Genomic DNA, 26,653 nt, shown 5'->3' on the forward strand with positions numbered 1-26,653 from the left:
TCCCCATGGTAAGAATTTTACTATTTTTTATATTAAAATATTATTTTTATTAACTTCAATTGGTGTTAAAGAAAGTGAGAGGCATGTCCAAAATAGTAAACCTTATAGCTGCTATTAAAAAGTGAGAGGCTTTTAAAACCATTTAAACAAAATGACGCAAAAATACATCTCTGAGATGAAATTACTATTCTGACAGAGTCTTCAAGATAACACTATCTGTTTCTGCTTTTTAGGCATGGAAAAGCACTAGATGGTATTCAAATTACATTAACCTTTTCTCTAGTTATTCCAAATGAAAAGCTTTGAGGCTGTGCCCTTGGTTCATAACACCCAAACTTGGACACTGCTCTCAGGACTTTCACATGAAAAAATAAAATTAAATAGCTGATGATGACATTGGAACTTGAAAGTATATTTGACAAGATATATGGAATTAGAATTCCTAAAATTTCTCCATCATGAAAATGAATCTAATATTTAAATTAAACACGACTATGACTAAACAGATGAAGATACAGAGAAAGATATAGGGCTCCTGAAAAAACAACCAAAAATCAGAAGTAAAGAGTCCTAGACCAATGTAATTCATTCTCTCTCTGATTCTAGATCAATGATTCTAGCTGAGGGGAAGAGTTTTTCTTCCCAAAACATGATAAATTATATACACACATATATAGGTATATACATATAAAATATGAATTACCAGGAAATAATGTGTGTGTGTGTGTGTGTGTGTGTGTGTGTGTGTGTGTGTGGTGTAATATGAATTACTAGGAAAAAATAATGGCCATATATGTGGTTAATGCAGAATGTCAAAATACTATGAATATTTCTCAGTGCTTACTCTCAACTTCTGTACTTATGTTGTTGCAGACCAGTAACAAATAGATCAGAGACCCAGACCGGTCTGCAGACCACACATTAAGTAGCATTACTGAGATAACTCACATAGCTTCCTTGTGTCTCAGTTCCCTTAATCTGGCAAGACTGCTCAGTTTGGTGACTGACAAATGGAGTGGGGGGTGGGGGAAGGGGGATGAATCCTTACAAAGGAGAAGAAATGAATTCAAAGAAACAAATCAACTTTCTTTTTGAAAGTCAAAAAGAGCAATCATTTTTCTAGCAAGGATACCAGCACTGCTTAGATCTCACCACTATAACTGTACATGGAAAAGCCCAGAAAATCATCAAAAAGCCATAAAATGAACAAAATAATCTACTTTGACTACATGTTCCCTGAAATAATTTGTTAAAGTGAAACCGACATGAAAGATCCATTTGATTATACACTTATATATGGAATACAATAAGTATTTATGATTAGAAATGAGAGGAGTGATATCATATGTAACAACACAAAGCAAAGATTCTTTTTTTAAAGGATGCTAAAGGCTACAGAATTCAAGAGAGCACTGAGCTGAAAAGTCACAGCAAGAAAATTACTTTTTGCCATTTGCACAATTTTTAAAATATGCACTAAGCAACAATAACATTATAGGTGAGCTAGAGTATGTCCCTGTTCTAACTAGCACATTAATCTCATAACTCTTAGAGTAAAAGAGCTCAGTATTTTAAGAAATAACTTAGCCATGAGTTAAGAACCCCTTAAGAATCTGTAGTTAGGTAAAGACTTCTTAAATATGACACCAAAAGCACAGGCAACAGAAGAAAAAATAGACAAAACAGACTTCATCAAAATTTAAAACTCTTGTGCTTCAAAGGACACCCTCAAGAAAGTGAAACTGACAACCCACAGAACTGGAGAAAATATTCACAAGTCATATATCTAATAAAAGACTGGTAGCTAGAATATATAAAGAACCCTTAGAACTTAATAAAAAGACAGCCTCATTGAGAAATGAGAAAAGGCTTTGAGTAGGCATTGTCTGAAGAAGATATAAAAATGGCCAATAAGTCCGTGAAAAGATGAGCAACATCATTAGTCATCATAGAAATGCAAATCAAAACCATCATGAGACATCACCTAATACCTACTAGGATGACTAAAAGAAAGACAGACAATAACAAGTGTTGAAGAGGTTGTGGAGAGATGGAAACCTTCTCACACTGCTGGTGGGAACACAAAATGGCATAGCACTTTGGTATACAGTTTGACAATATCACGAAAAGTGAAACTTAGAGTTAACATATGACACAGCAATTCCACTCTAAGAGAAATGAAAACATATTCCTTCACATAAAAACCTATACACATATGTTCACAGCAGCATTGTTAATGAAAGCTAAAAAGAAGAAACAACTCAAAAGTCTATCAACTGATGAATGGACAAACAAAATATGGTGGGTCCATACAACTGAAGCATTATCAGTCTATAAAACAGAATGAAGTATTGACATATGCTACCACATGGATGAATTTCGAAGACATTACGCTAAGTAAAAGAAGCCAGGCACAAAAGGCCACATATTTTGTGGTTCCATTTAAATAAAACGTCCCAATTAGGCAAAGCTATAAAGACAGAAAGTAGATTTGCGATTGCTTAGGCTCATGGGGTGTAAAAAGAGAGGGGGGAAATGGGGAGTATCTGCTTAGAGAAATTGGCTTTCTTTTTTGCGAAAATAAAAATGTTCTAAAATTGATTGGTAGACTGATGCTTCTTGCGCAACTCTGTGAATTTATTTAAAACCACTGAATTGTAGGGGTGCCTAGGTGGCTCAGTCAGTTGGGCATCTGACTTCAGTTCAGGCCATGATCTCACAGCTTCTGAGTTCGAGCCCCGCGTCGGACTCTGTGCTGACAGCTCAGAGCCTGGAGCCTGCTTCGGATTCTATGTCTCCCTCTCTCTCTGCCCTTCCCCTCCTCACACTCTATCTCTCTCCCCCTCAAAAATAAATAAACATTAAAAAAAATTTTTTTGTAAACTAATGAATTGTATACTTTAATGGGTAAATTCTATGGTTATGTTAATTATACCCCAATAAGATTAATACTTTTTAATTTAAACTCAAGTTAGTTAACATACAGTGTAGTCTTGGCTTCAGGAGTAGAGCCCAGTGATTCATCTCTTACATATGGCACCCAGTGCTCATCCCAAAAAGAGCTCTCCTTAATGCCTGTCACCCATTTAACCCCCACCCTAACCCCTCCAGCAACCCTCGATTCGTTCACTGTATTAATTCTTTAAAAAAGAACACTTTAAGAACCCTAGACTGCCCCCAAACTGTTGATGGACTCTATAACAGAGTCATCCCTTTTAACCTCATAACTGTATACATTCTCAAAAGCCATAATTTTAGGAGGCTTAATAAAAGAATTGCTTCAATCTTACCCCCAATTCTATACTGCAAGGCACTACTCATATGTAAGAAAAAAGCTCCTCAAAAAAATAATTTACTCAAGTTGATTCTGACACCTTCCTTGCAGAGACCTTTTCTTTAATAGTATCTATATTGTTTTTAAATCTACAGCACGTGTATCCCATTTTCCCTGAAGTCTGGAGCAAGTGCCCTGATGACTATTCTGTTTTGAAAAAATATTTTGGTAAGCAGATACCAAAGAGTGCATCCCATGTTTAATCTTTGTAAAAATTTAAGAAACCGTTTTTGCCTTAATCTCCTCTATTAACAGACCATTTATTTGCTCTTAATGACATTCCAGCCCTGCATCTGAGTTGTGTGTACTCCTTCTGTTTGGACCTGTTATTGTCTTTAACATTATCACATTTGACTCTAAAATGAGAATGAGACACGGATTGGTACCCCCTTGTTTTCTATTAACATCAGGCCACTTTTCCCCTCGCTTTTTTTCCACGTGTAGTTTCATGAATCTTCGAACATAGCTCAAATTCACTCAAATCGTTTCAAAAGTTTGCAAGCTTTCTAGTCACTGACTATTGAGTTCACGTATAAAATGAGGGACTCCTCCCATGGGCTCCTGATGCTTATCCACACAATTCTCCCAGGCACAAAATTTCTTTATTCTCACATTCTCATTGTTTCCTCGATAGAGAAAAGTTGAGGCACAGAGAGGCAGAATGGTTCTGAACAAAGGCATGATCAGTTTATTACGGAAAACTTAACTAGTAACACTTTCCAACGCAGCGTACTCCATTTAAAAAGTGATCACCTGTTGTGAATCCCTAAAACTTCCGGCTGCAAATCCTCCAAGATCCAGCTTAGCCCGTGAAACATAGGAGTTAAACAGTACAAAACCTGGACACCACCTCAGGCACACTGCTGTGTCAAACACAGAAAGAAACCTTGATCTAAGGCAATCCTTAGGTAAATAGGCTGGACAGCAATAATACCTTGCATGTAATATGTCTTTACGGTGGGCCACGCAGTATTCTAAGCTCAGTCTACGCTTTACCCATTTCACCCTTACAGTGGCCATAGGATATGGGTGGTGTTACTATTCCCAGTTTCTTTTTTCATTTTTTTTTAAATAGACCCAGAAAGGCTTTTAAACAATTTTTTTTTTTTTAATGTTTGTTTACTGTGGACAGGCAGAGCGCAAGCCAGGGAGGGGCAGAAAGGGAGGGAGACACGATATTCGAAGCAGGCTCAGGCTCTGAGCTGTCAGCACAGAGCCTGGCGTGACAATCCCCAGTTTCTCAGATGAGGAAACTCAAATCGGTTGAACAATTTTGCTGGAGGTCACAAAGTTAAGTAATGAAGAGCCAGTATTTTAACCCAGACAGTATGAGCACAGAAGCTGTTCTCAACTACTACGCTTCGTTTTAGGATGACTGGGTATGTCTCATCCCTTATCTGCCCCCAAAAGAACGAAACTAGGATGAGAAGGGCAAGCTAAGGCTCACTGAAGTTCAAGTCCCATGGATGTAGCTAAGTACCAGGCAGTCTGGATGTTCACTGGTACTTCAAACTCACCTGTTCAAACCCAAACTCACCAACATTTGTAACTTCCTCCCAATCTGTTCTTCTCCCAATGTTCATATCTCAGCCAATTCTTCTAGTCATCCTATTTAGAATTTTGTAACTATCTTTGGCTTCTTTCTGTTTAAAATTCTACACATATCCACTTACCAAGTTCTCTCCATTCTCTCTCAAGTGTATCTTTACCTTCCCAGTTTCACTATCCTGGTCTAGTCTCTTCATTTCACATCGGACCTAATGGAAAGATCTTTTTTACCACACAGACCACAGGTTTTCATCCCTGCAACCCGTCTATATCCTCCAACTAGCTGAACATTTCTAAAATACTTTTCATCATAGGGGTGCCTAGGTGGCTCAGTTGGTTAAGCATCTGACTCTTGATTTTGGCTCAGGTCATGATCTCAGGGTCAACAGATCAAGCCCAGGATCGTGAGATACCTTTCTCTCTCTTTCTCTCTCTCTCTCTCTGTCAGCACCTGGGTGGCTCAGTTGGTTAAGCGTCTGACTTTGGCTCAGGTCATGATCTCACAGTTAGTGAGTTCAACACCTGCATCAGGCTCCATGCTGACAGCTCAAAGCCTAGAGCCTGTTTCAGATTCTCTCTCTCTCTCTCTCTCTCTCTCTCTCTCTCTCTCACTCTCTCTCTCTCTCTGCCCCTCCCTGGTTTTCTCTCTCTCTCTCAAAACTAAATAAGCAATTAAAAAAATGAAAAAAAAAAAAAAGATTCTCTCTCCCTTCTGCCCCTCCCTGCCCTCTCCCATACTCACTCTCTCTCAAAAACAAACAAACAAAAAACCTTTTCATCATTAATATTCTCTTGCTCAACAAGTCTAAAATGGATGCTCATTTTGCCTACTCATTCAACTCCTTATGACACCATTTACAATCCTCGATAATTAAGTTCTCCTTGGCCTAAAATAACGGACATCTTTGTAAAGAAGTAGAAAGAAATTCACAAAGGTAGTGCCTTAGCCAGAGGAACTCGGTCAGCAGACAAATTAGAACCCAAAGAGAGAAGAGAGCCAATGCTTATAATGTGCCACTCTTGTCCAGCCTCATCTCCCAGACCTCTTCTAACTTTCTAAGCCCTGCTGGTCTTTGCACAGTGCCTCAAACTACACTGCTTTCCCGCCCCGCTTCCTATTGTCATCACTTCCTCAGCTTATCCGAAAAACATTCTCTCCCCCACTCTTGACTAGTTAAAACTCTATCTATCCTTGTTAAGTTCTGGTTCAAACTCCGATTTCGTTCCATCAAACACGATTCATCGAGACCACCTTGCAACAGCGTCTTCCTTTTCTTAGCTCCTAGCATTAGTGTCAATGTCACACATTTCTGTGTTGGAACAGAGCTGATAAAGTTGCTTCCAGATATTAGATTTATACGTATTGTACCCACGATAAGATTACAATTCTTTTAGGGAAAGGGATAATGCTTCTCCACTGCTTACAGCATCTAGGTTCTTCTAGAAAGCTAACACTCACTCTGAGTAACTGTATCTGAGGTCTGACTGATACTTTCTGGACTACCTTTGACCTGCAGCCAGGGAGCATACTTCTTCCCCAAGGAATGATTCCAGCAGATCAACTGTGAAGATGTTTTAGGACAAAGCAGCCTCTTGATGTTATTAGAAAAGGGACACAGACAGCACCCACCTTTCCTCCTAGAAGTCCCCCATGAAATTATTTTTGTTTGTTTTTAAAGAATAGAACCTCGGGGCACCTGGGTGGCTCAGTTAGTTAAGTGGCCAACTCTTGATTTCAGCTCAGGTTATGATCTCACAGTTCGTGGGCTTGAGACCGGCATCAGGCTCTAAGCTGGCAGCGCAGAGCCTCAGGGGGTCCTCTCTCTCCCTCTCTCTCTGCCCCTCCCCTGCTTGTGTGCGTGCTCACTCTCTCTCAAAATAAGTTTTTAAAATCATAAAAATTAAAAAACTTTTAAAAAAGAATAAAACCTTAATAGCACTGGTAGTCAAGAAACAGTATCTTCGGTGGATCAAAAATGTTGAGTAATTCCTAGCAACTGAAAGGCAGATGAGACAAGAGTAAGGGAGTCATGGTAGAGGAACCAGAGTCCTGGAGGATGCTAAGATCAAGAGTCACATGCTCTATCCACTCAGTCAGCCAGGCACCCCGTCAGTCCACTGTCTTAAAGAATTTTGCTTCTCAATTTCAAAACTCTAAATACACCGTTTAGTTCAGGTTACAAACAGGAGACACAACTGAAAGCAGGAAGCCCCATATTGCAACTTCTCCAAATTCAAAGACTGCAGGCCAAATCCACATACACACGGCAAGAAAGAAAAGCCTGTTATGCAGCTAAGTCTTAAGAGATACAGTGCTCTGCAGCAGCCAAAAACATCTTTACCACTGGCCTGGTGCTGACACCTAAAGATCTGTGAGTGGGGCTCAAACTTCCTCGGGTTAAGGCATTGTCCCTAGGAACACGCAGTTACTGATGAAAACCTGATTTTCGGACTTCTGCTCCAAACGTTTTCAGCATCTTTTCCCACTTTCTCTCCAGCAAACTTCAGGAACCATACAAAACTCACTTGAATAAAAGGCCCTCCCCTCCACAATCCACTCCACAACCTCTCAGAATATAGGCATAAAGTTTATGCTTTGGTTTATTCAATATGATGTCAAGATATAGGACTGACTTAGTCAACAAATTAGAGAGGAAAAACAATGAAACCAGCTTTTTGCTTAGGTACTGACCAAATCAATTGAACAGTGTAACACACATTAGTTAACTGTTTTTGGAATCTGCCTTACTAGAAACTTAGCTTGCTAATTACCACCTTATTTTAGGTGACTGTCTTCTCCTTCCATCCAGATTACATATATCTTGAAAACAGAAACGCTGTCTTATTTATCTTTGAATTTTCCATTGCCCTGTCCAGGTATCTTGCACCCTTCTTCATATACTGTGTAAAATACCTGCTAATTTGCTGTATTAAAGGTGTGTCACTTTTGATTATGTTGAGTCTTCCTACCTTCCCAATCTTTCTGATCTCGTCCACTTTGTTATAGTCTTATTGGCCCATTTTATTTTGATGTATTTTCCCATTCCCTGGCATAAAACTTAGAAAGATGATTGTGTTTTTATTTACTTAGATATACCTTTGTATCATGAAAATATTTCACATCTGTGCACTTTATATTTGCAATCACACAATAAATATCCTGAGTCTTAAATGTTTTTCTACTTTTTATCATTTCCCCAAACTATAATCCCTCACTTCTATCAAAGTACTTGAAACTATGCTATATACATTACAAAAGAACTAAAGTAATCACCTTTCTTATTTTCCCATAACACACACAAGCTAGCAACTGGCATACTAAAATAACAAAAAAGTAAAAAACAAACAAAAAAACTCAAGTGCAACGGTAATGTACATTATATACACAAAGATATATGCAAATTGCAAAACTAGTCTAAATTCTCAGAATAAAATTTAAAATCATGAATTTAAGTATCAAAAATCACATGATACTGGGGCATCTGGGTGGCTCAGTCAGTTAAGCATCCGACTCTTGGTTTCGGCTCAGGTCATGATCTCACAGTTTCATGGGTTCGAGCCCTGCCTCAGGCTCTGCACAGACACTTCAGAGCCTGCTTGGGATTCTCTCACCTCTCTCTCTCTCTCTCTCTCTCTCTCTCTCTCTCTCTCTCTTTCTCTCTCTCTTCCCTTCCCCTGCTAGCACTCTGTCTCTCTCAAACTAAATAAAGAAACTTTAATTTTTTTTAAAAAAAATCACATGATACTATGGTACAAAAACTCTTCCTCTTAATGGTAAGGTATTGAAAGAAACATTCTGAGGGGTGGCTGGTTGGCTCAGTCAGTAGAGCATATATGACTTTGGATCTCGGGGGTGTGAGTTTGAGCCCCATGTTGGGTGTAGAGATTACTCCAAAATAAAATGTTTTTAAAAAGGTGGGGAAAGAACCTTTTTTCCCTGGTTTTAAACATTGTTTCATATTCTACTGGAACCCAGAGAGAAGTAAAGCATCATACTGCTTGCTTTTACAAGAACAGATTAGTGCTAAACCTAATTTTACACAAAACGATATCTCCCTCAAAAGTTTGGTGCGCAATGTATATAAATTCACACATTAAATTTAGTGTGTGTGCACATAGATGGATTTATATCTAAGCTTGTTTTAGATGCATTGTGAGAGCTCATTATTTCCAGGCATCCCAGAGATAATCTTTTTTAAAAGCAATCTTTTGGAATAAGTGATTTATATGTTTTATAAATCCCAATTTTCATACATTAGATTTTCTTAAAGGAAAGTATACCAAAAAAGAAAAAAAAATCATTCTTTACTCTTATGAATTATGATCAAGACAGGCTTAGCCTTTTTTCTTAATCCCCAAGCTTTAAAAAACAGTTCCATTCCTAAACCAAGATTTTTTTTCATATAAACCTATGTCCTTGCAATGCAAGGATCTCCACGGTTTTCAGTAACCTATGTTGCTTGGGAATTTTTAGTTAGGAAGATACCAGGACAATAGATGACTGTTTTATACCTTTGGCTTCATTTTAGCCTTCCTATATTCACACCCTAGAGGTTCCAGAATCTTATCCACAAAGTGATTATGGTCTAGGACTGAATCAGATTTGTAACAAATGTCCACTGGGATTCTTCGACCTATCATCGATGGGCACAGCCGATATATGTCTTCTAGCTCATCGAATCCTTTCACCTTACCTCAGGGACTTTCCACAATGCTACATGGTTAGAAGCCTTCTTTCACAGATGACGAAAATGAATGAAAAATGATTTGAGAATAGAAAAATGGAAACCCAAGTCATTGCACAGTGTCTAAAGGCTACCCTGCATCTCCCACCTTAGTGCCCAAGAAAGCATCGTAATGCGTACAATGAGGAATCTTCTTCTTTAAGGTTTTGAGTTTCATTTTCTCCAATTTTATCTGATTATTGACATGCCCCATTTATATTAACACTTTTGTATATCTAGCCACACAATAGCATAAAACTTCTAACAGCAATCTAGCTTAGAAACCATTATGATTGTTTTAGTTTTCCAGAAAAAAAAAAGGCACAAAGTTAATAAAATGAAATTTCTAGTAAGTGTGCTTTTTTTTTTAATAAATATTACCACATCAAAATGAAACTAACAGCAGTCATGCAATCGTGTATAAATAAAATACAGACTCTTACTGTTTTTCTTAAAAGGTAATTGAGCATGTCACTTTCTCCTTTTTTGCTATTGTCTTAAAATGTATTTCCTCTCAAAAAAATAAAAGTAAAAGTGCTTCCAAAGCGAGAGAAGAAAAAATTACAACCTACAATATTTTTATGCTACAAGCTATACAAAAATCTGTCACCATCTATGTTACAATTCTAGTCATCAATAAGATACTTTTTTTCGATGCACCACTCAAAAATCAATTATATCAACTCTTTTGTATAGAGAAGCAGCACACCTTTCAGGCAACTAGTATTAATGAGTAGACATGACTATAGAATCTCCATCTGTTTCTCTGACAAAGCTGTGGCTACTCTAGTCTCTCATTGAAATTCCATTAATCTGGTGTACCAAGGTCCAATGCGAAAATCAAAACTCCATCTAACCCTTTATCAGCTCACAATAACCTACAAGTGAACTCTGCCTGTTAGCATGCAGCAAGTTATGATTTTGCTATCAATCAGGCAGTTGGCCAATAAAAAAAAAAAAAGGAAAAAGAAAAAAAAGGCAGGCTGGAAACAGTGTGTCTGGCAGGGTTTGAAGACTTTGTTTTTGTTTTCTGTTTTCATCCCCTTTCAATTTCTATAGGGTGTCTGGACCTTGTGAGATTATGCATTATTCTCCTTGGCTGTGATTTAATTGCTACCAGCAATCAAGTCGAAGCATCACTGAAGTGTGCTTGAATTTCATTAGAAGATATAACTTATGCTACTTTCCTACAGTACCTAATAAACCATAAAGAAACCAAAACACATATGGCTTGAGGGAATAACTGGAAAATTAGGTAGCCATTTGGGAACTGAGTGAACTTTTGAACCAGAGTAACAGAGAAAAAGAAATATGAAAGGAAAAGACAGACTTAGAATGCACACAAAGATGTGCAGGTTTGACCTTTACAGTACCTTGAAAATTACATTAGCATTATGAAAAATACATATCATGTTTAGAGTTTATAATCCATCAAACTTCAGATACTTTGTTAGTGCCTACCATAAGGTAAAAGTCAAAAGGACAAAACAACAATCTGATTTGACAAAAGGCCTTTTGGTGACCTGTGCTAATTTAGTTATACTTATTGTTAAATGCATTATCTTTTTATAATTAATATATCATTAGACCGAGGTCCCATAATGAAGAAAAATTTATTCGGCAAGGAAAAGAGAACACACATACCAAATCTATGTTGAAGGCAGAGAAACTGACATGACTAGATGATATTTCAGAGTAGAAATTAAAAGTCCAAGTGGTAGTTTTTAAATTACAATATTCTTAGAAGAAAATATAAAACTACCATATATGGTGTTTTTATATACCAAAAATGAATAATACTAAAAGTTAAACATTCAATCTGCTTAAGAACTGCTTATATCAACACTAATGAAAATGCACCAATATTTGACAAAAAGTTAATGATATACTTAATAATGTTATTAAATAATATTCAAATTTTGATAATTTAATCTTTTAACAGTAAGTCTTTTTCATGTTATTAATGTATTTCCCATATATTTGGTTATGAAAAGAAACATATGATAAATTATTTACTCATAATAAAGAAAATATAATAATTATGTAAATGCATTATAGTTTAATAACAATTCACTTTTCTAACAAAACACTGGCTCTCATAGATATTTAATTGTTGGATTTCTTAGGTTACAATTTTTTTAAGAAGCACATAATGCTCCCTTGTACTTCAAAATATTTATGCTATTTTTTTAAAACTCTGAGCATATATATTCTATGAACGTTTTGTGTATATATATTCTCTCGAGTAGAAATACTCTGTCTCTGTATACATATACATATACACACTCATTTCTATCTACCAACACTTAACAGAAGCAAAACAAATCATTGTCACATGTCTGAAAAATAGTTCAATTCAAATAATAATTCATTGCTTTGCCTGAAAATATTATTTCATCAATTATAAAACATTTTCTAGTAGAAATGCTTTTGAAGATCAGGTTAGGAAGGGTAATGCTCTGTTTCAGATAATAAGTGTGACTCAAGAGAAACATGCATCTTTTTCAAAAATAGGGACTATAAGAGAAAAAAATACCTTCCTTTAAAAATAGAAATTAAATTTTTGCCAAAATGTAAAATTCAACATAAAATGGATATGATTATTATTGCTACACATTGTGCAAAGTTCTGAATATGAAAAAAAAAAGATTGTGTTGTTCTGAATCAGTGGTTAGAATGTTTATCACTTATGCATGTACTTGACTTATCCCTGTTCTGCAATAGACATAATTTTATACCTCATAAAAGCAATTTATGTTTCCAAAGGGAATAATCTGGATAACATAAAATGTGGAGTGCTCTGTTGCAGGAAGCATATTTTCATTCAGCAATTGTATTTAGAGATGGAACTGCACAGTTTGATCATCATCCAGTGGCAGAAGGCATTATTCATTTCTGTGTCTATGTGAAACTTTGAGTGCCATGAATTAATATGCATGGCTAATTTATCGATACACATTCTTAATTTATAACTATATATCACCCTTATAAGATCTCTACAATACAGACGTACTGAATTGGCTGTAACAGAGAAAGCACATGCTATACTAAAAGGAAGTTTCATAACTTTGGTGAGTTTTAACAAAATTACTAAGAGATAAACAATCAACTTTATTACTAATTCAATTAATGCAAAACATCATAATAGTGCTCCATAACGTGGGAGATTTTAGGTGACAATCAGAAAAATGAAAATGTGCATTAAGAGAAGCATTTGATGAAAACCTGTCTTAATGTGAGAAAGCAATGTAGGAATAATTAATTTAATATTTTATGAACTCGTTTTATATGAAGTTTTCAAAAAAAAAGACCAAAAACCTTTTTCATTATTTATAAAATAAATAATACAAGAAGCCATTAAGCAGCACAATGAAATTAAGCAAGAATCTGATAATATTAAATTAACCAACAAACTTACTAATAATATTCATACAATGATGTAAACACTCTCTTAAAAATTCTAGTGAAGGAAATTTCTTAGGAAAAGAAGGAACTACATACTTAGGAAAACCACTAGAGAGAGCTCTTCTGTTCCTTAAAAGGTTCCGGTAAAGGTAAGTTAACAGAAGCCTCTGCATTTCTGTGCTTTCTGACAAAACCATCACCTCTGCGCATTGCATTGTCTTGTGGTGGAAGGTCAAGAGGTACATTCGATGGAAAAATATCACATACCTTCAGAATGGGCTTCGTCATCTTTATCATATCTTTCTGAGGCTAACGAAATAGTGTCTGAGGGTCCAGCAAAAGGGTCATCATATTCTTCCCCATCTTCTGCATCACCTATAGAAGAATCAGAGAAAAGTCTTTTACAAATTAGCCACCTTAAGAAATGTTACTGTGTCAAAGGAGGTAAATTTTTCTATTAAACCTAGTCACTGTCATGAAAAAAACAAAGTAAAAAACCAGGTCCTATTTTAACGTATATCGCTGTAATTTAGATCAAGTACGAGTTTTTAAAAGTCAGCATACAACTGCTTATATCTGGGACAAAAGGATACCAGTTCCAAAATGATGGTGGTCTCTACAAAGATGCATACAAAAAAGTAGAAGCAGGGTAAAACAGAGTGTGTATCCAAAACAAACAAAAGAAGAAACAGAACCAAAATAATGATAATAAACAAACAACAACAACAAAAGGGAAAGCACAACAGAAAGAATAATTCAAATTAATTTTATTTACCTACTCAATAATTTGAAAAATTATGATGAGAAATTGATAACTCAAAGCCAGATGAACATTTTATCTTTTCATGAAAAATCACAGGGTTACATTAGAGTAGATTAAAAATGCTCAGTTCCATTTTCAAGAGCAGGAATCCTTTATGGGAAAAACTACTTTAAAACTCATATAACCCTTGTAAGTTCACACAGAGTGATTTACAATTTGACACCTTCAATTCTCATTCAGTGATATATTACCACTTTTTTTTTTAATGTTCTAGCCATTTTCTATGTGATTTCCAAACCCTAGGTGGATTGGTTGGCTTGAAGTCATTGAATCCCCACAATAAAATCTTGTGGTTTGGGTTTTTTCCACATACTCATTTAGAATTTTTTTTTTAAAGAGTGTATCAGATCTTTGCTAGCCTGGTTACATAGTTACATATAAGCACTCATTTTTCACCCATATTCAACCACATCCAAAGAAAAGTCAACAAAGTTAAAAAAAAAAAAAAAGTAGACTTACTACCTATCAATTATCTGTTAACAACTCAAGAGAAAACCAGCCACCTCAAGGATTACCCAAAAAGCATGATGAAAATCTCCATGGGAATCCTAGAGGACCTACATACAGTATTCCTCTTAGAACATAGTCGCTAAGCAGATCCAGATTAAAGAGCTACGAGTCTCCCCCCAAAAATATCTGTATCCTCTGATACCCACTTAATGGGTAGCACCCTATTTTTCACCATATCTTTGGTAGAGGAACTAGCAGCCTTTTCAAAATACTGTCAAAGTAATTTTTAAAAAATCAATGTTCCTATTTCTTTATAATTTTGGCATTTCACCGGCATTCATCATCCTTATCCTGAAAAAGCTCTCTCCCATCAGGCGCTAAGAACAGAATGGAGACTATCCTACAGGTTTTGGTGATTCCACCCCAGGCGCACTGTATGGTGATGTTCCTTCCCCAAATAAAATTCCAAGGAACACGTGTAAATGCTATTCTTTCTTTAGATCTTAATTTCTTTTTCTTTCAAAATGTTCAAAGTACTTTTCAGAACATTCAATGATCCCTTATTTCTCTTACGGAAAGAAGAGTGCTCTGATTTCAAATATGAGGGAAGATGGAACCCAATAAAATGCTAGTAAAGATATGTTTGGACATGGAATGACAGCTCACGGAACATAAAGTAGTAAAGATCACAAAATTCTCAATTGCTGTTAGTTGCTGGAGTATCCTTACATTCTTCATAAAGTAAGAACTGTTATGGTATGAGTTTTCTAATGATATTTCCTATCATGAACTATAAAATAAATCTTGCTGTGTACAAAATAGTTTCAGGATACCTCAAATACATTACTACCCTAACTTGTACGTAGCTTATTACACTATTATGAATATAAAAATACAAGATTAAAACCAATGAACACATGGAAGTGATTTTGAAAAAGATTCAGATGCTCTGGCTTAAATCTATTAAACTCTGTGTGGAAATACACAGAAAAAAATTAAAAGTTAAAAAGCTTTGAAAATCAAGATTTTTAAAATAATATCCATTTTATGCTTTTATGTGTATATCCATGAATATACACATACACACATGCACACACACACACACACACACACACACACACACATATATATACCCAGCAATGTAAAACTGTATATACACACACACACACACACACACACACACACACACACACAGCAAAAAGATCATTAAAGCTATAAATTAAATAATACTTAATATGAGTTCAGAACATTTATACACATTGGTTCCTAACATGCTAAAGACTTCTGTGGTTTTTGTTTTAAAATAAAAACGTTTTGTAGTCTATATTAACATGAAATTGTCTTCAGCTTACCCGTTCCAAGGACTGCAGCTCATTTCAAATGTTTTTTGTAATCAATGTGATGATTTATATTTATCTAAGACAAAATAAGTTAAATATTGCTACTGGCTTCATTTCTACCTCACCCCCCTTCCCCCCTTTTTAAGCTCCCTTGAATTAACCCAGAAAGTTAAAAAAAAAAAATCTCTGTGGTTATTCCCTTTTCAACCTGCATTAAGTTGAAAGGACACATCATCTTTCAAAATGGTCTTCTTCATTTTACTGTTGTTCCAGTCATGATCCATCCCTTTTCCTTCTTCCTAATTGGTTTTTTTTTTTCCCAACCCAATAAAGAGCTGTATTACAAGGACCTGTAATTGAACACAGGGGTCGCTGTTGAGTAGTGCAAAGCTTTTTTGTTTTCTCTCCAGGGGCTATTTGCCGCTATACCTGCAAAGTCTTCTATAAATTAAAAGGTAAATGTTCAACTTGTGTTTATGTAATAGAAAACTGAACTCCAAAGCAACAATGGGCATCAGGTAAACGTATCCAATACAATTTACAGACATAATTGAAAGCATTACAGCCTAATCAGACATCTAAAAGAAAAGCAGGCTCAAATGAAATGTCTACAAAATCATTAGTTGGTAGCCATTCTATTACAATCACACATAATGTCAGTGGTGCCTTGAGCCTGTGCCAATGACAACAGCATAAATTTTGCATCTCATTTCTGTGGTCATAAAATTAATGATCAGTTTAAAAATACTTCTTTGTAAAAGTTATTGCGCAAAGAAGAGACATGAATGTGTCCCTGTTATGTACTCACAAGGATAATTATGGGGTTGTTGCTCATTAATACTGTTTCTTGTTTCCCTAGAAAACCATTTGATTTATCCCACAACTTTTAAAAGTTTAATTAACGATACAAAGTTAACAGTCTAAAAGACAATGATCCAAGGCTTCCCTTCGTATAATTTCAGTGGTAACTTAAATATCACAGCAAAATCAAAGCTGAATCGTACCACAGCAGCATATTTCTCTGATAAACATTTTTAAATTTATAATAGTTGAGTTCAAATCACTATTATCCCTTCCTTTTTCTATGACTCATCATCAATTAACATTTTCCTAAATGCCTGGAGACGAAGCCCAAATAGTAACTGAAGAGTCATGATCTCTACCACAATTGAAGGTGATTTAACCAATTTACTGCTTGTTTTGTCAAACACAGTCCTATTTTAAACACAATCAGTTAAATATTAAAATAAATAATTAATACACCTAAATCTCAGATGATAGCCATTCTTCCTTTAGAGCATGAAAGACAAACTTGAGTAGAAAAATTACTTGAGTGAAAACAAATTAATTTCTAATTCGCTACTCAGTTCACTTGTCCAAATTAATTTCTCAAGTAATAATATACAACTACATTGGCAGAATTAAGCATTTAAGTTGTCATTTCTTAATAGGATCTGTAGTTTAAGTCTTAAGACTTTGAAAGATGTACGTCACCACAAGTAAGAAGATTCTGTTCATAACTTTCCTAAAATAAGAGGACTTAAGAGCACAAATATGAGGAGCTTTAAAACAAGCACTACCTCTGAAATATACTTCTGCTATAGGCCCCATAATTTCAGACATATTTAACACATTTATACAAGGCCAGAGATGGGCGGGGGGGGGGGGGGGGGGGGGGGGAGGGGCGCCAGGGGAGAACTCAAGCTATTTGCTCAGATTTCATCAGTGGGATAACTTTCAACCAAACATAAACTATGTTAGAAAGGGGAAAGGAAAGGAAATGAAACATCATCCAAACTTTTGACGTTTCTGCTATTCTTAAGGATTCCATAACAACAAACTGAAATGAATTCCTTCTTACATGACAGGCTTACTATTTAAAAAAGCACTTTAGTCCATTAATAAACTTAATACAAATGAGGCCAAAGGAAATAGCTAAGTAAATCTATGCATATTTAACAATATCAATGAAGTTTCAAGGACAAAATCTATTACGCGATTTTTTTAATTAGAGGAAAAATAAGGAAGAAAATGAGAGCTTTTTAGCTATGGCATTTAAAAGGAACTGAAAGCAATATATTCACATTTTTAAGCTACAGACACTAATATTTTACAAATTTGAAAATATTATCTTGAAACATTTGTCTCATGTTAATATGCTTGCCCTTCTTTTAGTATTTTATAATTTCCTCAAAAATTACTTGAAAACTGAATTATAAAACAAGATTTACTTAAATCTTCTTGAGAAATTAAGTTGAATCTGAGAATACACATTAATATAATATTTATTGACTGTCTCTTATGTGTCACACATAGGTACCTTCATATTATCTTAATCAATCTGTAAAGAAATGAATTGTACCTACATCATCACTGGAGTAAAAAAAAAAGACTAATATAAGGGCAAGATACAAGTGAAACTTATTTTTATCATACACCTAATACATATTAGAAAATTCTGATTTAGCGGCACCTGGGTGGCTCAGTTGGTGAAGCATCTGACTCTTGGTTTCCACTCAGATCATGATCTCACGGTTGATAAGATAGAGCCCCATGTCAGGCTCCACACTGGCAGCACAGAGCCTGCCTAGGATTCTCTCTCTCTCCTTCTCTTTCTGCCCCTCCATTGTCACTCTCTCTCAAAATATATAAACTTTTATTTAAAAAAAAAAAAAAAAGAAAATGCTGTCTTATACTCCAGTCAATAACAGCCTTTACTCAATTAGTAATACATTTTCATTACAAAAATAATTACTTCAGGTCACATTTAAGAGATTTAAGACCATGTTATATGACAGGAATATTCTAAAATGATTGTAATTCTATTCTAAAATAATTCTAAAAGTAGCACAATTTTAGCGCACAAAGCCTAAATTCAGGCATACACTCTATACTATCAGGCTATATTGCAACTAAGAATAGGAAACTAGGGATAGTTAGTCCATCATGTATGATATTTGAAGGCTATAAGAAGGAGCTCTCTACTCTAGATAGAGTAGGCAAAATTTCAAATACTAGGGAACAGGCAAAGCAAGATGGGTTCTGGTTGCTTACATTCATTCAAATCTTTCTTACATATAAGTAAAATACATGAATTTAGAAAATCAACTGATAATTTACTCTCAAGTCACAATTTATCAGACCTCCTGAAAAGAGAATCTAAGGACACCTGGCTGGCTCAGTCGGTTAGGCTTCCGACTCTTGATTTCAGCTCAGGTCATGATCTCACGGTTTCATAAGTTCAAGCCTGGGATTCTGCCTCTCTCCCTCTCTCTCTGCCCCTCCCCCATTTGCACTGTCTCTTTCAAAATAAATAAGTTTAAAAAAAAAGAGAGAGAGTCTACACTTGAGTAGTTAAATATATAAGGAGATAAAATAAGGAACCCTTAATAAATTAAAGAAATAAAAACAGAAGTCTTTAGACAACAGCTTGCTTCGAAAATGAATATAAACAGCAAATAGAAAATTAATGAACAAGCTTCAATATCTAGGAGCCACTATAATAAAATAAGTTTCTACAAGTACAAATTATTCTCCCCCCCCACAAAAAAAAGGAAATACTTCTTTTTAAATCCTCTAAGATCTCTGCAGCTCAGTGTTTGAACAGTTGTATCAATTCAACTAGCTCAAGGATTGAAAAACACTGAACTGTAAATTCTGCACTGTGAAATCTCAGGATGAGGGGGTAGCACCTACAGCACCTACCACCTAAGGAGGGGGGAGGGAGGGAGGAAGGGTGACAAACATCTGTGTATACTAGACAAGCTAATAATTCACTAATTCGCTTAATAGAAATGAATAACTCTGAATTAATTCATTTTATTTAAGAACTGTTCACCTGGTCCCTTTTGCTTCCATTAATGATATTAAAATGGTACTTAACTGCCATTTTGAAAAGATAAAATAGCTGAAATCAATAGGAATATAACAGTGAAAAGGAGGAAAACAGCCTCTGTTTACTTCATTGTGACCCCATATTGACCTGAGAGAGAGAGAGAGAGAGAGAGAGAGAGAGAGAGAGAGACAGCAGGAAAACAGCCAAAAGGAATTCTGCCCAGGTCTCCTTGGATGAAGATAGCCCAAAACCCCAAATGGAAATGTAAAAGCAAAAAGAAAAGTGGGGGCGCCTGGGTGGCTCAGTCAGTTAAGTGTCCAACTTCAGCTTAGGTCATGATCTCGCAGTTCGGTTCGTGAGTTCGAGCCCTGCATCAGGCTCTGTGCTGACAGCTCAGAGCTGGGAGCCTGCTTCGGATTCTGTGTCTCCCTCTCTCTCTGCCCCTCCCCCGCTCATGCTCTTCCTCTCTCTCACAAAAATAAATAAACACTTTTTAAAAATTTTAAAAAAAAGTAGCAATATCGAAATACACTTAGATGAATTTATATAGAGATCTGATAATTAATAACTTCCTATTTTAAAAAAATGTATCTTGAATACTTTGCAACTATTAAGTACTAACTTTGCTACTCCTAACTACAGGAATAGTTTTTAGAACAAAGTTGAATATACTTTGAAGGTATAACGGCATAAAATTACTCAGCATCTCGTATTTCTCCAAGGTATACACCTAATTTATCCACAGGCTTACTTTTAAGCAGGCACTCCTGGTGATTAGTTAACTCAATATAGGAATATTAAACTATAAATGACTTAGAGAAAAATGGTTATGGGGAATCTCTGAATTCTGTGTTATTTGAACTCTTATTCTAGGCTCATTTTTCACTTTCTATCAAATACTGTACAAATTTCCATTCTCTTTAGAAACAAAGACTATATCTCAATAATATCTATACATCTGAACAAGCTCCTACCCTATTATTGAATCATATAGTTACACAATGACTTCATTATCATGCTTTCTTAGCTTAAAATTTGTTAATATACAAATAATTAAGTCACAATGAGAGTTTAATAAACAATCACCAGAACAAAATATGTCTAACAGAATCTGAAATCTAGTATTCCTCTATAAACACTGCCCTGTATAAAAGTTATAATAAGAATGTATAAATTCATTATTTCTATATTCAACTAAGCAAAATGCAGTATGATTAAGCCCACAGTTGAAGACTGGTTGTAGAGTACAAAGAAGTACGTATTTGTGGGGAAGAGGATTTTCCTGCTCTTTTCTTTATTTAATAATGTTAAAGATTTCTGGGGCAACTGGGTGGCTCAGTTGGTTAAGCATCCGACTTTGACTTAGGCCATGATCTCCTGGTTTGTGAGTTCAAGCCCCACACCGGGATCTGTGCTGACAGCTCAGAGCCTGGAGCCTGCTTCGGATTCTATGTCTCCCTCTCTCTCTGTCCCTCCCCGACTTGTGCACATGCTCTCTCTCTCTCTCTCTCTCTCTCTCTCAAAAATAAATAAACATTAAAAAAAAATGTTTAATAGTGTTAAAGATTTCCATATGAAAAAAAAATCTCACTCCCTCCAATCACAATGATCTTGACGATTTAATGTGAAAAGAAACTACGGTTTCCTTTTAACTATTTGGGTTTAGGGTTGTCTGGTTAATTCTTGGTTTACTGAAACTGTCATTACTCTCAGTTGGCAGAGGTATGAATTACTCTGTGGTGTCTGCTAACCCTCGTTAGAAGATGCCATACTGTTTTCCTCCCAGACCCAGAGCCTAACTTCACATAGGTTAGCTGACCTCATGTTGTGACCCTCATACCAGCATCCCCAGGCTTCAGGTCATGACCTATGAATTAGCATCCTGGAAGTAAGGGCCATACCCAGTTTCCCTTACAGAAGTGAAGACGTGAAAGTAACTTCCTATGCCTTTCTTGTTTTGGTTTGCAACATGCTAAACAACCAACCTTCAAATCCAAAGGAAGACAATCAGGTTACCCGCACTCTCAAGTATTTCAAACCAATCAAACTGAACTCCCTTCTTTGAACATTTCCATAGCATACACGTATTCACATCAAAAGAATCACAATGATAATAAAAAAAAAATCATTTGAAAAAATTTTGTCCGTGTTTCCAGACATAAATTGATACTGTCTTTAAGGCAATTGTCCTGTAAAAACATTATTACCTCGGAACAGCCGGCCCCAGGCCCTCCTGAGCCTACTATAAAATCATCTCTGCTGTGGCAAATGGTGTTGGCGTGGTATTTCACCTGTGCTTTACCAAATCATTCCATGCGTAACTGCAAGTATATCCTTTTCTTAACACATTTCGGCCACAACGTGCTTTAAGAAACATTAACACCTAAGGATAGCAAATACATAAGATGTCTGCACCAGATTGTGCAGAGTAGATCCTGGATATGCTTTTTAATTTTTTTCTCAGCAGGGGGAGCTCGCACTCTCATCTTGAAAGTCTAGGTATACAATATGGAAATTTAAATTTTGATCCCAACTATCAAATGTCAGTATGTGTTAGATTACCCTACCGAACCTCTCCATAAGAAAAATAAAATGTCACGTCTGACAAACTTGAAAATTTACCTTTGTCTTGAAATTCCTGAAGATAGCTGGAAAAGAAAGCAAGAACATTATATTTTAAAATGAGGGCTGACAAACCAAAACAAGGTCTGTTTGTTGGCAATAATTCAAATCTATTTTAAAATCTGCATTATAAACACACATTTAGAGAAAAAGTACTTCCCATCCTGAAATGACAATTCCAAAAGGCTTATGGGTTTATAATAAAAGTATTTTTAGAGACTGAAGTTAGAGTAGTAAAATCAGAATCTTTAAAATGCACCACATACATTTACTCATTTCCATATCTAGAGGTATTGATATTAAAATTCTCAACCTACCTTTGTCCTAGCACGTAAACCCAATACACCCTCAAAAAATCAAACGAACAGTTGGATTTTGGTAGCATGCTTAGAAAAAATATATAATCAAGAACATCCACAAAAAAAAAAAGAAAGGATAATATGATAAGCATGTCGGTTTTTAAAAACTATTATAGAGGACATATATTTTGTCTTTACAGTATTTAACACCAACCAAATTGGACATACAAAAAGTTAATTTTGTGATCATTCTTTATTAAAATGTTAACTACAAAGTTGCTTCTAAGTAAGAAATAAGTAACAAATGGCAAGGAAGTGACTTACATAGACTTCACATCTTTTATCTTCTTAATAAGGGATTCTCTCTTTTCCTTTGCTTTCTTGGATAAATTTTCCCCTCTCAGTGTGTCTGCTACAAATGTTTCAACATCTAAACCATGAAATATAAGAAACAGGATACAAATTATTGGAAAGAATCATTTTTTGTGAAGACAAATAGGACAATGATTGTTTCTACCCATAAGTGTTAATATCTGTACAATTTGTTACAGTTATTTATCAATCCAAAGCATAACAGTTGAAATATGTTTCAAATACTAAGTTGGACAAATCTGTTCACCACTTAGCTAATAAAATTTGTATGCTCTACTTATGCTTAGCACAGCAAATGCTATTTGGATGTTTGGCATCATTAAACCGGGGAGAAGCACACAAGTTTTAATAAACTACGGTGCCCCATAAAACAAATTCTCTCATATAAAAGCAAGCACAGAGCTTTTATGCATGTGTTACTATCATTTTATAATATTTGGGAAGTTCCTATGTGAACAGGTCATTCACAACATAATATCGATATAAACTAATGTCTCTGGCAAGGGCCTGTTTTTCCCAGTGTAATCCATTTTGAGGTATGGGCAATATTTAATGTTTTAAAGGAAAAACTAAATCCCTTTTTCTAACCAAGATTCCCAGATCAAACCCCCTCCTTCCTACCTGCTCCACCCATTCTGACCAGCCACCTTCAAAAATTGAAAGAAAAAAAACCCCAAAACCTCTGTTGTGTGGTTTTGTGTGTTCTTGCTTCTTGCCTTGGTATTACCACCTGGAAATATTTTTTTAAATAAAGTTAAGAAGTGGCAAAAATACATTTGTCCACTATTTAGAAATATAGTAACCTAGAAATAAGATTTTCACAGATTCATATAACATTTCCACAGAGCCTCCTTTTTTTTAAAATTTAGTAAACGTGTAAATTATTCTGCTTTCTAGTTCTCACTAGTACAAGATTCCAACTAATCCTTACTGGTTTGATTTTATAATAGCCCCATTCTTATTGTTCATGAAACATTATGCAACTTTAATTTTTATTCAGGAGTTCAAATCTTTGAGATATCTAATATAAAGGACCATGAAAAAATTTAAAAGTAGGTATGACTGTAAACCATCCATATTTCATATTGAAAAGACGTGTGTATGTTTTACTTTCTTTTTATTTATTTAACTACTTTATCTCCTAACTCACACTGACAAAAAGATAGGATAAAAGCATATGATAATAGTATATATAATTAATTCAAAGCAGTATAACAGTCTTTCAACTGTACTTATAATTAACAATTTAAAACCGAGTAGTTGAGATAGAATGTTATAATCGATTTTAAATTCTTGATTACAAAAGTATCTTGACCCAATAAGCAAGTTGATTAAACTGTTATCCCATATATTCATAATAAATGTATAGAGGTAATTTTTCACTAAATCAGTATGACAAGTGAAAGAATTAAAATTTAATCCTGGAATAATTTTTTTAAATAGCTTTCTGGTTTGACGTCCATTAATGACTAATGTTACAAGTAAGTATCAAGATGAAATGAAAGCAAAATGTCACAGCTTCTCTTTACAAAATATGGAGCGGTCCATATTTTGAAGGGGACATAGAGGCATAATCTACAACCAGTGCAAATTAGACTCAGATTTCTAAAGTGAGTTCAAAATAATGAAACTTTTTTTTTTTTTTAATCACTCTCTCCTAAACTCTTTAATTTTTGTACACAGAGAAACAAGCAACCTTTGGACATTCACACATCAGGTGAAATGGAAAAGATCACTGGCTTCTCTGAGGTGGTTAGAATGAATCTAGTAACAAAGTGGAATAAGGGAAGGAGCAGCATGTCTGCTGCTGATTCTTTCTTCCAACCGGACTCAATACTTGGGAGAAGCTCTTGCACAATGATTGGTGAATTGTCTGCTTAATGTGACTCTCACTCAGTGTTTGTCTTTAATTCCCTCACCCACAAGTATTTAATTGCCTATTTTACATTTTCATTATACAATCCAAATTTAAACAAACGGGATCTATTTTAAATCTCTGGAAGCAATAACAGAAGGAATTACAGCCCAAGAGTTATTTCTGTAAGAGGTCATTTCAGTTCTATAAAAACTCGGAGAACATAAAAAGCTGCAATGCTCTATTTAGGGTTTCCTAACACTCCCCCCAAATATTTTTAAAATACTGACCCATGCTATTTTATGAGGAAATGCTTGCTGAAAGAATGTGTGATTCTAGGAAGAATCCGTGTTGTTTGTTTGTTGAGGGGGAGGAGATTCGGAGATCCGGCACGGGGAAAAAGATCTGTATTTTTATAGGTTTGATGTATTTATTCTTAAATTAATCCCAGAAGGGGGGTTAAGGCAACTAAAAAGATTTAATAAACACCGATTTCTTAAAATAAATTATTTTCCAAGGAGACGTGAAAAGTGTAAGAACCGTTTTTGCTGTTTTCGGGGGGGGGGTCTTCCCCTCTTTTTTTTTTTTTTTTTTTTTTTTTAAACAAATGAGTTAGGAACTTGAAAGTGGAATTGATTCCTGAAATCTTAGTTTGTTGGTGCCCACAGATTCAGTCGGTTTTGAAGTTTTTGAACTCCGGGCTATTTCTTAAAATCCACACTGTGCCCATTTATTTTCGAACTGAACCAAAGCAGCCTCTCCCGAGCCCCGGACACCCTCTGGGTGCGCGGGTGACCTTCCACCGGGTCCCTGCGTGAAGCAGGCGCCCCGTTCGTCCAGCGCAAAGACAGGGCGAGCGCTGCAAAGTGACTCGGGCTTTCGTGGGAGACGTTTCGGCTCCGCGGTCCTCAAACACTCTCCACTCCCTCCGACTGTTAAACCCCAGGGTCCGCGTCACGGGCGCTGTGAGCAGGCAGCACTGGGTTTGGGGTAGCGCCCTCGCCAGACAAACGCGACTGGATCTGCGGCTTTGTAGCCCAGAGCCAGGGTAATATTTCAAAAGCGGCCAATAAAAGTCCTGGACAAATCAAGCGCTCCTCCGGCTGGTCGGAAAAGAGATTTGAAGCTTTTGATTGTGCCCTGAGTAGCCCTGCAAACGATAAACTGGCAAGCGTGTTAGCCCTCTCCTACCTTCCTTTAGGGGTCGTGTCCCTCGGTTAGTATGTAGATTTCACTGACTCCAGACTGCCTGTAATTCGGGGAACAGCCGTAATTCGATTGCAGGAAAAGGTCAGCCCGCCTCCTCGCTAGCCTCTCGGCCTGGCGAGTTAGAATTCCTCTTCCTCAGAGGGAGGGGTCTCCATTCACGCAGTCACCAAAGCGTGGGGACCCGCCCGGCTCGCGTGGAGAATGCGCAGCTCCCAGGAGCCCCGATGCAGCAGGTTTAACCCCCACTCCCGCTCCCGCCCCGCCCGCGGCCACACAGACCTCAGGTCAGCGCGCTGGTACTTAACCCCAGAATTAGCTCCATCTCCATCAGCCTCTGCCCCGGAGTCATCACCAAGGAAAGAGTTATCCCAGGGACTGTAAATGTGGTAGTGATTTTTGTTCCTGTTACCCCTTAACACTGTCAAGAATAAACCTTATCTCCCGGTACAACTGTAAAGATCTGGGGGAGAGGGCCCTGAGATCAGACTTACAACTGCTCTGTAGATAACTATTAACGTCTGAAAACAAAATGAAAAGATGACATCATGTCTTGGCTCAGCAATCTTCAAGCAGTTGAAGTTAAAAATCTCTCACAAGCCATAGGAACCCCTAACAGGCAAACAGTAGTGTACCCCAAATCATCCAATGGTACTCCAATTACCCTTTTTTGTCTGTACATATGGACCCCCCAGAAAAACTGCCTACCGCTCATGTCTTCCCTTAGAGCCCAAGTGGCTAGGACAGGTATCTAACACATCACACACACACACACACACACACACACACACACACACACACACACACACACAGCCTCTGTGCTGGCCTGAATTGTATGGG

At 36.2% G+C, this 26,653-nt stretch overlaps 1 protein-coding gene across 4 annotated transcripts in view; it reads right to left on the minus strand.

Moving 5' to 3' along the window:
* Positions 1-26,653, minus strand: part of SKAP2 (src kinase associated phosphoprotein 2) — a 194,147-nt gene that overhangs the window by 161,871 nt on the left and 5,623 nt on the right. For all 4 annotated transcript variants that reach the window (XR_006211749.1, XM_042968681.1, XM_042968675.1 and 1 more), the window contains exons 2-4: positions 22,705-22,810; positions 22,082-22,107; positions 13,279-13,386 (exon numbers count right to left, since the gene is read on the minus strand). Coding sequence is in view for 3 of the 4 variants with exons in the window: in XM_042968681.1 (XP_042824615.1) it covers positions 13,279-13,386; positions 22,082-22,107; positions 22,705-22,810 (240 nt within the window). In the remaining variant the exon portion in view is untranslated. The remainder of the gene's footprint in view (positions 1-13,278; positions 13,387-22,081; positions 22,108-22,704; positions 22,811-26,653) is intronic.

This window comes from Panthera tigris, chromosome A2, assembly GCF_018350195.1.
Source record: "Panthera tigris isolate Pti1 chromosome A2, P.tigris_Pti1_mat1.1, whole genome shotgun sequence".
Lineage (NCBI taxonomy): Eukaryota > Metazoa > Chordata > Mammalia > Carnivora > Felidae > Panthera > Panthera tigris.